General features: G+C 42.2%; 1 protein-coding gene across 7 annotated transcripts in view; it reads right to left on the minus strand.

Moving 5' to 3' along the window:
• The window catches only part of mipol1 (mirror-image polydactyly 1), a 98,552-nt gene that overhangs the window by 53,555 nt on the left and 32,766 nt on the right, over nt 1–12,231 (minus strand). For 2 of the 7 annotated variants that reach the window (XM_035431066.1, XM_035430906.1), the window contains exons 3-6: nt 6,226–6,310; nt 4,438–4,511; nt 1,540–1,786; nt 32–167 (exon numbers count right to left, since the gene is read on the minus strand). In XM_035431066.1, the coding sequence (XP_035286957.1) occupies nt 32–167; nt 1,540–1,786; nt 4,438–4,511; nt 6,226–6,310 (542 nt within the window). Of the gene's footprint in view, nt 1–31; nt 168–1,539; nt 1,787–4,437; nt 4,512–6,225; nt 6,313–12,231 lie in introns of those variants that run through there. The other 5 variants (XM_035431230.1, XM_035430983.1, XM_035431147.1 and 2 more) reach the window with 4 other exon arrangements.

Raw genomic sequence — 12,231 nt, forward strand, 5'->3', positions numbered from 1 at the left:
CCCCCGAAGGCCCTGTCAGTGCTTACTGTACCTTCTTATTGAGGTCTCTGAGGGAGTCCAGCTCCTTGAGCAGGAAGGCAATGTTTTTCTCCTTATCCAGGACCGGCGGGTGCTTCGCTGAGGTAAAGGAGCCGCTTGCGTTGGCACTACCCTGGACCTCTCGTGCACTGCGAGGAGGAAAGCCAAAAGCTCCATCAGACAGCTTGCACAAGAACGCTCAAGGACGGGCAGCACAAACAGATCAGAGTCTCGTCTTCAGGAAGAGACAGGCAATTATCAAAGACGCAAGGGACGCCATCTCAGGCATCCACTGTACGGCCCGGTCTAATTTACTTTAATATCAGGCAAATCCTACAACTGACCTTCATAATTCTGAGGTGTTACTATTACTTCAATGTATTCCTTAATTTAAAAAAAAAAAAAAAGTAATTCATTGAATCTAGGAATTTGATTCTGTTCTTATTCATTAATGAGCAACCAAGAAGACTGAGCCTTACATGGCTCTCAGTGAGCAAAGTGATTTGAAATAAACTCAACTCCCAGTTTCAATGGTCAATACCTTACTGCCACATGGCATGACAATGAGGTGGCAGCATGGGCAGTTGAAATTGAGATGGCAGGGTGGCACTGCAGTGAAGGAAGCCCGCAGGGTTAAGTCCCTGGCTGGGCACTACGCTACTGCATACTTGAGCAAGGCACTTTAGTACATAAGCATTGTAGCTGGTGTAAAATAATGGGTTCAGCAGACAACCCAACCTCTGCCACATTACAGCAGCCCATCTCTGCCCCGACCGAGCACTACAGAGGCCGAAGGCGTGCCCGGCTTCTTTGAAACGAACGCATCACTGCACAGACATGGAACAAGGCTGTGCCCAATCGATGCATTACAGATCTCTCCTCCCGATCGATGCACTGTACAGGTTGACTGTGTGAGCCCTGACACGAAAGCTACTGACATCCCAAGCTTTTAAAGGTCAGCACTTTGCCGTTTAACAACACGGCCACGGGATCCACACCCCTGACTTCGAAGCCAGCAGGAAGTGAATTGGTCTCGGGTTGGGCAAGGACTCCTGGGTAACGGGAAGGCTACATAACAGTGTTAAGTGCCGAGTTCTGTTCCGTGTTCCATCTCAGGCTGCTCGGCTGTGAGCTCCTCCTAACCCGATTCGTAACGCCACTGCTAAAACTGCTGAAGCAGACGGGAAGTGCCTTGCGTACAGGTCACCCATCTCAGAAAATGCATCTGCTGTTATTTTACTGTTTTTAAACTTATTAGGGAATACGTACGCCCTTTCGGCACTCAAAATAAATTAGGCTTTCGGGAAAAGGTCCGTATGATTTTGAAAGAGAAGTGTTTTGTTTGGAGCAAAGCAATACAAGGCTGTATTTTTAGTTCTCTGGTCATCAAAGCAATCACTTTCCCCAGCCATTATTTTCTCCCATAACAGACTGAGGTGCCTTGTAAGGAGAGACACAGACCACGCCCATTTGAGCTCCTGTTCTCATTGGTCTGTCCTAGGCTCTGGAGTCCGATCTCACCTCTTTGGCGAGGGCTCGCTGTGGTCCCGTGGGGACAGGATTGGCCTGCGAAGAGGTCCAGCGTCCTGCTCCAGCTCTGCCTGAGCCTGGACATCAACCCTCGCCACATGACCCTCCTCCTCCTCCTCTTCCATCATCTTCGCTGGCGCGTTTTCTCTGGAGTCAGGACTGAGGACAGATCTCGCAGCTCTGGGCTCCCCACAGTGGGACAGCAGGGAAACCTTGGTCTGTGGAACAAAAAGACCCCCTGGAAAGGGGTGGGGGGTGGGGGGGGGTTGCTGTATTTTGAGGGCTGAATGGGAGATAGACTTACAGCTGATGAACCCCTTCCCCTTTCTTACACCACAGTATGGACGTATTCACCCCACCTGCCTTTACTAACTAGTGTCTTGTATGAGTTGCAGATTATTCTTGCTAAACGTGCTTTCATTCTTCACATTAATAGCATATAACATATAATGAGCATAAAAAGGCTAAAATGTTCAATATCGTATTTTCACAAAAAAAAGGAAGTCAGATTTAAACCAAAGAATGGGTAGAAAAAGAATTGGGAAAAGAAAATAAACTGTAGCAGAGAACTGTGACGTGCTGCATGTTCTGTAACCCTGACATTTGCTTCTGTACATTCAGTGGGTGGAAAAAAATCGAGAGCAAAAGGCTAATGAAATATTAGCGCGTCGAATGTCCGTTTTCTGTTTTCAGTCCTCTTCAGAAAGTAAAGCCGGGCATGTTTCAGTAGGGAAAGCAGACCTTTCGATTGGCTGAGGGGAGGAAAAACAAACGTCCTCTGTCAATGTTTCTGTTGAAAGCCTGGCCAGAGAGACTCCAGGCATGAGTCAAACCCTTGGGCCTGTCATCTTGGCATGCTTACTGAGGTCTCCGCAAGCCCCTGCCTTAGACGCGACACAATTTTGGCTCTCTTTTTTACTGCCTCCATCTCAAACACAGACCGGTTAGGAGCTTCAAATTATCAAATGAAATACAGTACAGCCAAATAATAATCATTGATAAGCTAAGATAAATGCATATATATCAACGCAAATATCACCTTAATATCAGTTTTAATTACATCTAGGGTACACTGCAATCGACCTGCTTTGATTTTACTATTTATTTTATCTCGTTTAAAATAGGAGGCACTTAAATCCCCAGGTTCAAGAGCCACATGGACAATTAGCCATCGTCCCCGTCATTATAAAATATACATTAAGAAAAATCAGATGAATCGCTTCCACATCAATGCAATTCAAATAGAGTTGAATTCAAACAAGGCTGAGTTAAACAGAATCGCCGCTTCAAACGTTTTTAAAACGCGGGGAGTAATTTGCGTTAATAAATGCAATCTGATGCTGGGGCCGTGAGCACTGCCGCCACTACGTCCAAAAGCTCCAGCTTAGCGGTGACAATTATTTAGCAAAAGGTCAGGTTTTGAACTAGAGATCAGGGAGGTCTGCCTCATAGCTTTGTTGCTAGGGCTCTACTCTCTGGATTGTTGATGACAGTTATTAGTATTCCCCCGTAAGACTCACCAGCGCAAACACCAAATTCAACCATGAATAATAACACCAAAGACACTTATATAACCCCTTTGTCGCATGGCAAATACGGGACTTTCTAGATACATTGTACATAGACCTTGGTTACTACTTTAATTTTACTGAGCTTCTCACAAAGCTAACTGCCGCCAAATAGGCTACGTGCGCGTTTAAAGCTGCATTTCACTCACAATTGTGTGGCAAGGCCGTTTAATGATAGCAGACAGCCCAAAATGAGGAAAGCTGAGGGAGAGTCCCTTTTCACTACGGAGCAAAATCATCCCAAAGATTAGGCACCTTGGAGAAACGCTTTTTAACTTGGTAAATGGTGGGTGGGAAAAAGTCAATTCGCTTGAAGGAGACGTTGCAGCTCGGCGAACGACTCTTTCTGGAGTCCCTCACGCTTCGCTTGATAGCCCGAAGCTTCAAGCGGCTTTCGTCAAATGTCACCCATTAATAATCGCGCGGGCGTCATTAAAAACTGTTTGGCTAGCAGGGCTTGAAGTGTTTAAGCAACAGCCCAAATGTGTATTTGTGCAGGGGAGCTGAATAAATTTACATATCAGCAGCGCTTGGTGAAGGGTGGGTAAATATTCTGTTTATCTCTCATTGTCATTCCAACCAGTTTATCTAAATAGGCCTACAGGCTTTGCCATATCATTACGGCCTAGGTAAAGTTATTAGATGGCAGAATAACATCATGACCGGAGGTGATTTACACATGTAAATAAATGTTTATGTATCGCCCTGAACAGCGCTTGGACAACAGTAAGCGAGTAAACAGGAAGGTTTTTTATTTATTTTATTTTTTAAATGTCATTTAAACGGCCAAACACTTAACCACGAGAGGACAAGTAACCGTGCGTTCCTATATCTGTCTGATTACGAGGCACACGACTCTTGCGTATTTAGCCTATCCATGCCGGACATGCATGGATGCTTAGGGGGGGAAAAATCAAAGCTGCGCTCAAATGAACTTCATTTCCATTCGGGAAATGTAAGCTGCACGGCCCCAGCTAATAATAAAAAAATTTCACCGTGTGGTGACAGGTACCTGCTATTTGAAAACTTTTAGTCGCCTCATATCATATGTTAAGGTTCCAATTATTTCAAATACATGTATCTCAATAATGCAATGCAGTATGACTAACATACTACAGTTGCCTATATTATATAGTATGTTTACTAATATTCAATAGAAAATGCACACTGCGGTGCGTGAGGTCCCACAAAAAAAATCAGGTGTCCGAAAAACGGCAGAGGACCCGCACTGATCGACAGTAGCTTAATGATACGGAGTAGTATCAGAAGTATCACCGTTAAGCTTTGCTTTGTTCTGATGTAAATCCCTGAAATCTCTTACCTCTAGACAGATCCTCAGCGAGTGCTTCTGAAACCGTTCGACCTAACAACGTGGTGGAACTTGCTTCCAGCTCTCTAAAACGGAAATTAAAATACGCAAAAGATTAAATGGATGTTTTTTTTTTTTTTTTTTTTTAAACTAAATATACTTATTGTTGTAACACACAGGTTCTCGTAACATACAAATTATTTGTTAGTATTTTTAACCAAAAAATAAAAATGTGTGAAGGCAAAATCAAGACATAACAGATGATAGAAGAAAACGCTTAAAGTTAAAATGGTAATTGACTATTTCAATATCAATGAGGTTTTGCGTGACGAAGACGACCTTGCTGGTCGATAAGCTGCATTAATAAATGTACCTATTAATTAAATAAATGTGAGAGCATACATTTTAGTGTGCGGACACCTTGTCTTTCTCACTTTTAGTTTATTTTGGCCTGCACCCGAGTCCAAATTGGGTCGGACGTGCACACTAGCCTATTGCCTCTACTTAATATACAAAAACACCAATCACATATATAAATAATATTAGATAAATGTAAATGTAAATATTTACCATCATTATAAGCAGTATTTCAAAAGAAAAACATGATTATTTTTATCTACCCTCTGTTTCAAGACATCTTACATTGAATACGTTTTAGAAATAAACATTGATAATAATTGATAATAATATTACTACTACTAATAATAATAATAATAATAATAATAATAACAATTTAGTATTGTACTGCATTGCACTTGAAATTGCAAATTTACAATAGCTTGCATTTCTACATTTAAATTAAAGCCAAAGAGCTTTAATTTGATGACCACTCGGACCAGGTGGTGAAATCACTGTGATGTGTGTTTTACAGAATAGGCTTCACAATATGGCAGCCTTTTTTTTTTTTTTTTTTTTTTTTTGTTGCTTAGTGTAGTGAGTGTATAATTGGTCTCCAGGGGAACACTTCAGTACAGTTAAATGGGCCTGCTACGGCTTCCAGGGACCTGGGCGGAGATGGAACAGATAAGCACGGCCCAGAAAGTACGCTCTTCTTTACCCCAAACAGCACAACATGTCCGCTGGCCTGAGCTGCCAATTAATGATTAGCCAGGTGGGCTGTTATAAGGCAAGAATGCAGACAGCAAATAGTCTTATGTATAATGTCACTGTAAATGGATTTACTGCAGCTCATTAAACATCTTTATAGTCTTCTAAAGGATATTGCTTACGCCCCCCTACCTGATCAAAAAACAATGGAACTACGCACTAAATCCTTTACTGGAAGCTGTCTGCGCACAAACAATTCACCTGCTTAGTATCCACTGAAAAACAATAATGTGCCCCTGTTCTCCCTGCTTGTAACTATCGCAAAGATGAAGGTGTCTTTTTCCAAGATTCATCAAACACTGAACAAAGGATCAGGATTACAACAGGTACAAGGAGGGTTGTGTTAAAATACACAAAGATTTGAAAATTAAACAAGGAACGCTAATGGCAAAACATGGAAACAATACGTATAATTGTACTTGCAACCAATTTGGTTCTGCATTCAACAAAAAATTTGAGACGAACAAACATACGCCAATAAGCCCGATTTTATTTTTAGTCCGAGTAACATAAATCCACGTAATTTAGGATTTAGAAAATAAAGCTCTACAAAGGAGTTTCATATCGAAATAACCATCACCTCTGATGAGCGCTAATATACATTCACGTCTGCTAAATCTAATTTATAATTTCCATGTGTGGGTGAACATTTTATTCACAAACAAGGTAATATGAGCTGCACGGGGCCTTTACCTGAGTTGTGATGCGCTCTCTGTGCTGTGCTGTTTTACTGGGGAGGGTAATCTTTGTTTCAGTTCCTCATTGACTTTGGGATTAGCTGCAAATATATAGGGAGGTTACGATTAATTTAAAAGGAAAAATGCATTTCATTGGAAGCAGCCACTGTATATTAGCTTTAAAAAGGTTAGTATTAATTATAACCTGTCAATATGTTCTTGAGGGGACTCGGATGAAAGCCATCTTTAATAACCTCAGGAGTACAGCAAAACAAGACTGGCAGCCTTAATTTGCTGGATGAAATAGTGATTTAAGTCATCATTTTATCCTATCCGCAGTGTACAATCACTTCTACCTCACCGTTTACCAAGCTAATGAATGCCAGCAATTAACAAAACATAATCCCATTGCGCAATCATTTTAATGCTTTTAGCAATCAGGAAAGTAAACAGCCATTTAATACTGCTCAAGCCAGATCAGATCCTTGTTAGGAGCCACCAATTAAAGTTCAGCTCCTCAGGTGTAATTAAATGATGGGGACGATTTAGTTCCATAAATGCAAGTTAATTCGTTAGCAAGCAACAAATAGACAGGGAGCAATTAGAAGAAACATTGACATTCGGAGTCGCAGCCTCTTCCTTTCATTGGACTACATGCAGGAGAAGGCTGCCCTCTACTGGTGAAGTTGAGAAGACATATGGACTTTGATGTGGTAAAATTGTCCATGTCAGCTGCCTGGGGATAGCTTTGGGAGCAACCCCTTACAACATACTGAAATATATCTGCGATGTGTATCATATGTGCTAACTAATACAGGAGCCATGCATGTATTAATAATTGCCCAATTATATATAAACTAGCCCAAATTATAATAGAATATTACAGAACAATAGTTTAAAAACATATGCCTACACTTAATTACTCAAAGGTTTGTAAACCAAAATATATAACTGCATACTGTATCACTGTGACCCACAGCTCTGTTTGCACAGCATATCTTTTGCAAATGAACAGACACAACATGTGAGGACTGAAACTGATAGAGACATAGAATGGATATTTGCAAAAAGAAAAATATCATCCTTTTATGCCAACCACCTGTCATATAAAAATACAATTTTTGCTTTTTCTTCCACTTTGGAATGCCCAAATGTATTCATCAGCAGGGCATGTGTGTCAGCTGCTGCTTCACACCATAATGCACATAGGTCTAGTTTGCACAGTCATGAGTCTGAGGAAGACACATCTTGTGTAGTTTAACAGGTAGTCTGACAGCCACCCAATCAACCAGTGGGGGTTGCTAGTGGCAACAAGAAGCTGTAATCCCAGCATGCTGAAAACCTCCCTTCCCTGGGCGATGCTAACGCTAACAGGGCATGGCCCAGCAGGACTGCCAGCACAGGCCAGACAGTGGGGCCCATTCATACACTACAGCAGAAACCGGCCATATTTCTAAGAAAATGTATTCTCACCTCTTTATTTGGGGGGGGCGGGGGGGGGGGGGGGGCGGGGAATTGTACTCTGCAGAATTTCTCATACAGAATGTTCCATGTTCAGATAATATTGCCCAACCCAAAAAAGCTTACTCCAGGAAGATGAATGAAATGATAAAAGGATTAACATGGAAAATGCGTTCTATATAGGAAACGCCATATTCATGCCCTATTGAGTGTTCTAGAATAGATAGCCTACAGAGCCTGGGCCACATTCCCACAAATTAATAAGAAGATATAAGGAGTTCATTTTGAGAAAATAAAATGCAGTTCAGCTTCTGGGGCAAACAGACTGGAGCTGACCGTGGCCAAGCTCTGCACTTGCAATGCAGAGATGGACAGGGAACAGTATCATACTCCACCAAGCAAGAGAGGGACACGACAGAGGAGAGAGGCAGAGATGAAGGGGATGAAAAAACTAAGATAGACAGCAAGGGAGGGGGGGAGAGGAGGAGAAGAAGAAGAAGAAAAAGAGAGAGAGAAACCATTCTCTGACTAGCGGGGCGACTGAGTGGCAGGGGGGTGACTCCTGGGGCAGATGCCAGTGGAACGTTATCCCTGCGCTGTAAGCTAGCACACACAGCTCACACCCTGATTCTCTCAGGCACACTGAGGCGTGAACAGACAACTGGCTTTTTGTGGGAGAAGCCACAGGACTCCATTAATCCCAGCCATAGACTCCAGGCAGAAGCTAGTCTTTTTTCGGGGAGTATTTGGGGAGGGAGGACTTTCGCTGGAAGGTACGGCTGTGGAGATTAGTAATCCTTTAACACGAACATGAGAAAAAAGCTTTGAAGAAGAAAAACAGAAAATACATACAAGCCTGACCTATTCACATTCCCTTCGTTTTCGGAAAAGCGCCCTGCAGCGACTGCTTGCAAAGGCAACTCTGCCAAATACAGTTTGATTGATTCACCGATTGACACAATCTCTGTAGCAAATTACACGAGAGAAGTTTAATAAAAATGAATGGAACTTAACCTCTTCTCTCATAGATAATCAAGACATTGATGGCCATTTTAAAGAGGAAGTCTCTTTCCTTGATGAAAGAATACGAAAAGGCTCACAGGTGCGTTTCTCCTCGTTAAGCCATGGCCAGCGTCGCCGCGATGAATAAACAGCTCCTTTCCACCTGGCCTTCCTGTGCTAAAAACAGGAAGTTGCCAGACAGCGCAGCAGCCGGCCTGGCGGCTACGACCCACTCGCATCGCAGGTCATGTTGCTGCCCTGGTATTTGCTAAGCCACACCGAAGAGGCTTACGCTCACTCAGTCACATGATCCAACTCCCCAACAGCTCCTGTGGAAGAGCGCATTCCCATCTGCTGAGCGGAATTTGGGAACAACAAAGAGACCATCCTCAGCTGGTCGGGACAACAAAGAGATAAAAGGCACAGAAAGAGGCCAAGAATATTGTCACACAGATGTTTCAGGCTATTTTGTTTGGGGGTGAGGGGGTGGGGGGGTGCTTGGGACCCCCAGCTCCATTAATCCACACACTATGCAACAGCATCAGGGGGGAGAAGCTGTTAAAATCTCGGAGACATGACCACAGCCCCCCCATGCAGTGACTTTTCATCAGTATCGTTATGACACCGCTGGCCCCTGACTGAGGTGGAAAACACCTGACATGTGACCACGCTGTTGCCACCCAGAGGCCATGGGACAGAAAGCTGTCCTGTGATTGGTGGCTCTGCCACACCCCCCGCAGTGCTGAAACCCTAACTGGGGAGAGGCTATTCAGATGCTCTACACCTGAGAACACCTGAGTGAGGCCGGCCCTGTGGTCATGGCCATGGTCAGCACAGCAACACCCCACTGTTTAATCAGCTCAGTGATGACTGCTCCCGCCCACACAAAAACTGCACTGATCACAGTCTGGGTTGACATCCCATATCTAATTTTTTCTGTTAAAAAATATGGGGGAAGTCATTTAAAAAAATCAAATAATATTGTTCCCAAGTTGCTAGAAAATCAGCAAGTGGAGGTAAATAAATAGATTACTGCATGCAACCCGCTGCCAAAGGGATTTATTTACTGTTCGAATCAGAATGTAAAAGCTGTATCCGTCTAATGAAAACAGCATATGCCTGCTAAAACCACTTTATCCCTTAATTCAAACTTTTCTCACTTTTCTTTGTCCTTTACTGTCTTTCTGTGATTTTCATATTCTGGCCTTGTAGACTTTGAGCTAATTGCCTCTGTGGGCTACTTATTATTCATGTACAATTATTGCAGCGTAATGTCTTTAAATCCTTTTAAATGACCATTCATGCGTCGCATTCATTGAAAATGCCTTTGAAGTCTGTCAAAGATGGAATTCTTCAAAAAGAAATGCCTAAGTCCAATTTCAGTCAACCAATACCAGGGTTTTCATTTCCCCCTAATATAAACTAAATTCCATTAATTTTTTAAGCTGCATTTAATAAATTCGCACGGCAAAAGTTTCTAGATTCCACAGTCTGTCATTTGTATTCCAGCTGACTTTATGAATATTAATAACAGTGTTATCCTGATTAAATGGGCTTCACATAAAATCCCCGCCAATCCTCCAGCTCAGGCTTCACGTCTTCCCCATTCTTTATGAATTTTGATTCGGACATTAATCTGGAGAGAAACTTAAATCAGGTTTAATTGTACGCCGTTCTTACGGTACCCCTGGAAAATGCCCATTTGAATTCATTTCATGTGTGTAAATAGACTTTTACATGGGATCAAAAACTGTATCACTTGTGGGGGGGGGGGGGGGGGGGGGGCACCTGCTTGCTTGATTTAATGCTTCTTTAAGTTATATCTTGATGGTTTCAGATATGCCAGAGGAAAGTGGGGACTTTACTTCCGTGGGATAAAAGGGTATTTTATTCCCTTGCTCTTTATTCAATCCACCTAACATGTTTGGAATTGAGAAAATCAATTTTGTTTTCATTCCCACCCCCCAACTTCATTAACATCCTATTTCCTTTAGTCACAGGCCTGTAGCGATTCTTCTGCATGGTCATCTCATAACTTAAAGGCTTGTCCACTATTGATCCTTTTCAACCACTTACTATCATAAGGAAAAAAAGACCTTCACTAAGCAAATTTGACACGCCTCATGTCCAGACATTTCAGAACACTTCCTGAAGGAAGAAACAGCTGGATTCAAATGGTAACTCGCTCATTTGTAGAACCATCACAGTACCTTATTATACTTACTTGGTAATAGCTAGATTGCAAGTGCTTACATTTTTGGTCATGTGATATGTAAAGGGACAGCCTACTTTCTAAAGATGTTGTCCTGGTGCAGAACCTCACCACACTGTCACACCTTCCAAGTGTTTTTCAACCGTCAGGTATTCAGGTTTATTTGAGACAAAAGCAAAGAGCAAGGCTATGTGTGAGAACAGAACATTTCGTTCATTAACATGAATTTTTTTTTGGACCACACACTGAAGACCTTATATGGCCAGCTTTAAAGCCAAACAGCAATCTTACCACAAGGAGCTGTAACCTTCCTGGTTCAATTCAAGTCGAATGAGGTTTTTTTCACAAAAGTTTCTAAGCATTGCGTAAAAACACTCAGAGGTTCTCCTTTGTACAACAACACTGAACTTTAGACTTTTGACTTCCATATTTCAACCATATTTCTACTTAAAATCCTGTTTTCATCTTAAACAGAACAACAAATGTTGCCTTAAGTAAACTTAAATTATAAATAATGATTCTGTCTTATTAACCATTTCCAGAGAGTATCCCAGTATATGTGTGTGTGTGTGTGTGTGTGCGCATGTCAGTGCACGCATGTGTGTATGCCAGAGCATGAATGTGTGTGTGTTTGTGGACCACTGTGAGCGGCTGAGCGTGTGTATTATCTCATCAAAGGCCAGGGACAGAGCCGCAGTTTCTATATGACACACACTCTGCACTCACTCTATGTATGATACACACTCATGTTCTGACAAGCATATTTTCCCACCATGCAGTACTTCCCCAAACAGTGAACAACCAACACAGTGATCAGCCAAAGTCAACTGCTACCAATTCTGGGACAGAACCTTTATTTCAGCTATTTATTTGAACAGGAAATACCAGCATATATCTTCAAGGTATAACTGGCCACAGCCACAATGTCTGCTCTGTATATGGTGATGCACATATGTCAATGAGATACAGATACACAGTGAGTAGACTGGCCAATACATTTTCGGTGATATTTTGTTCCAATTTTGAGGTAAAGCGAAATAATGCCCCTTTAATGTTGTTTCCTTGCAAATGTTAATTATCCCCAACACCTGCTTAGCAACAATCTAAATTCTGGATAACTGGGTGTTATCCACAATTTAGCCATTTCAACTGAAATGCTATACCATTTCACTCAGACCTTATATACATGTGGGGAACATTCTGGCACAAAATGGCTGGAAAAACACAGCGCTGCTCCTTCTGCCCTCCACTGTAAAATGTTGATATCTTCAGACAACGACAGTCATGCATAAGCTGTCGTTTCCACTCAAACACTATTCTGTTACAGTGGTTTGCATCCAAGTGACC

Source organism: Anguilla anguilla, chromosome 1 (assembly GCF_013347855.1).
Source record: "Anguilla anguilla isolate fAngAng1 chromosome 1, fAngAng1.pri, whole genome shotgun sequence".
In the NCBI taxonomy this organism is placed as follows: domain Eukaryota; kingdom Metazoa; phylum Chordata; class Actinopteri; order Anguilliformes; family Anguillidae; genus Anguilla; species Anguilla anguilla.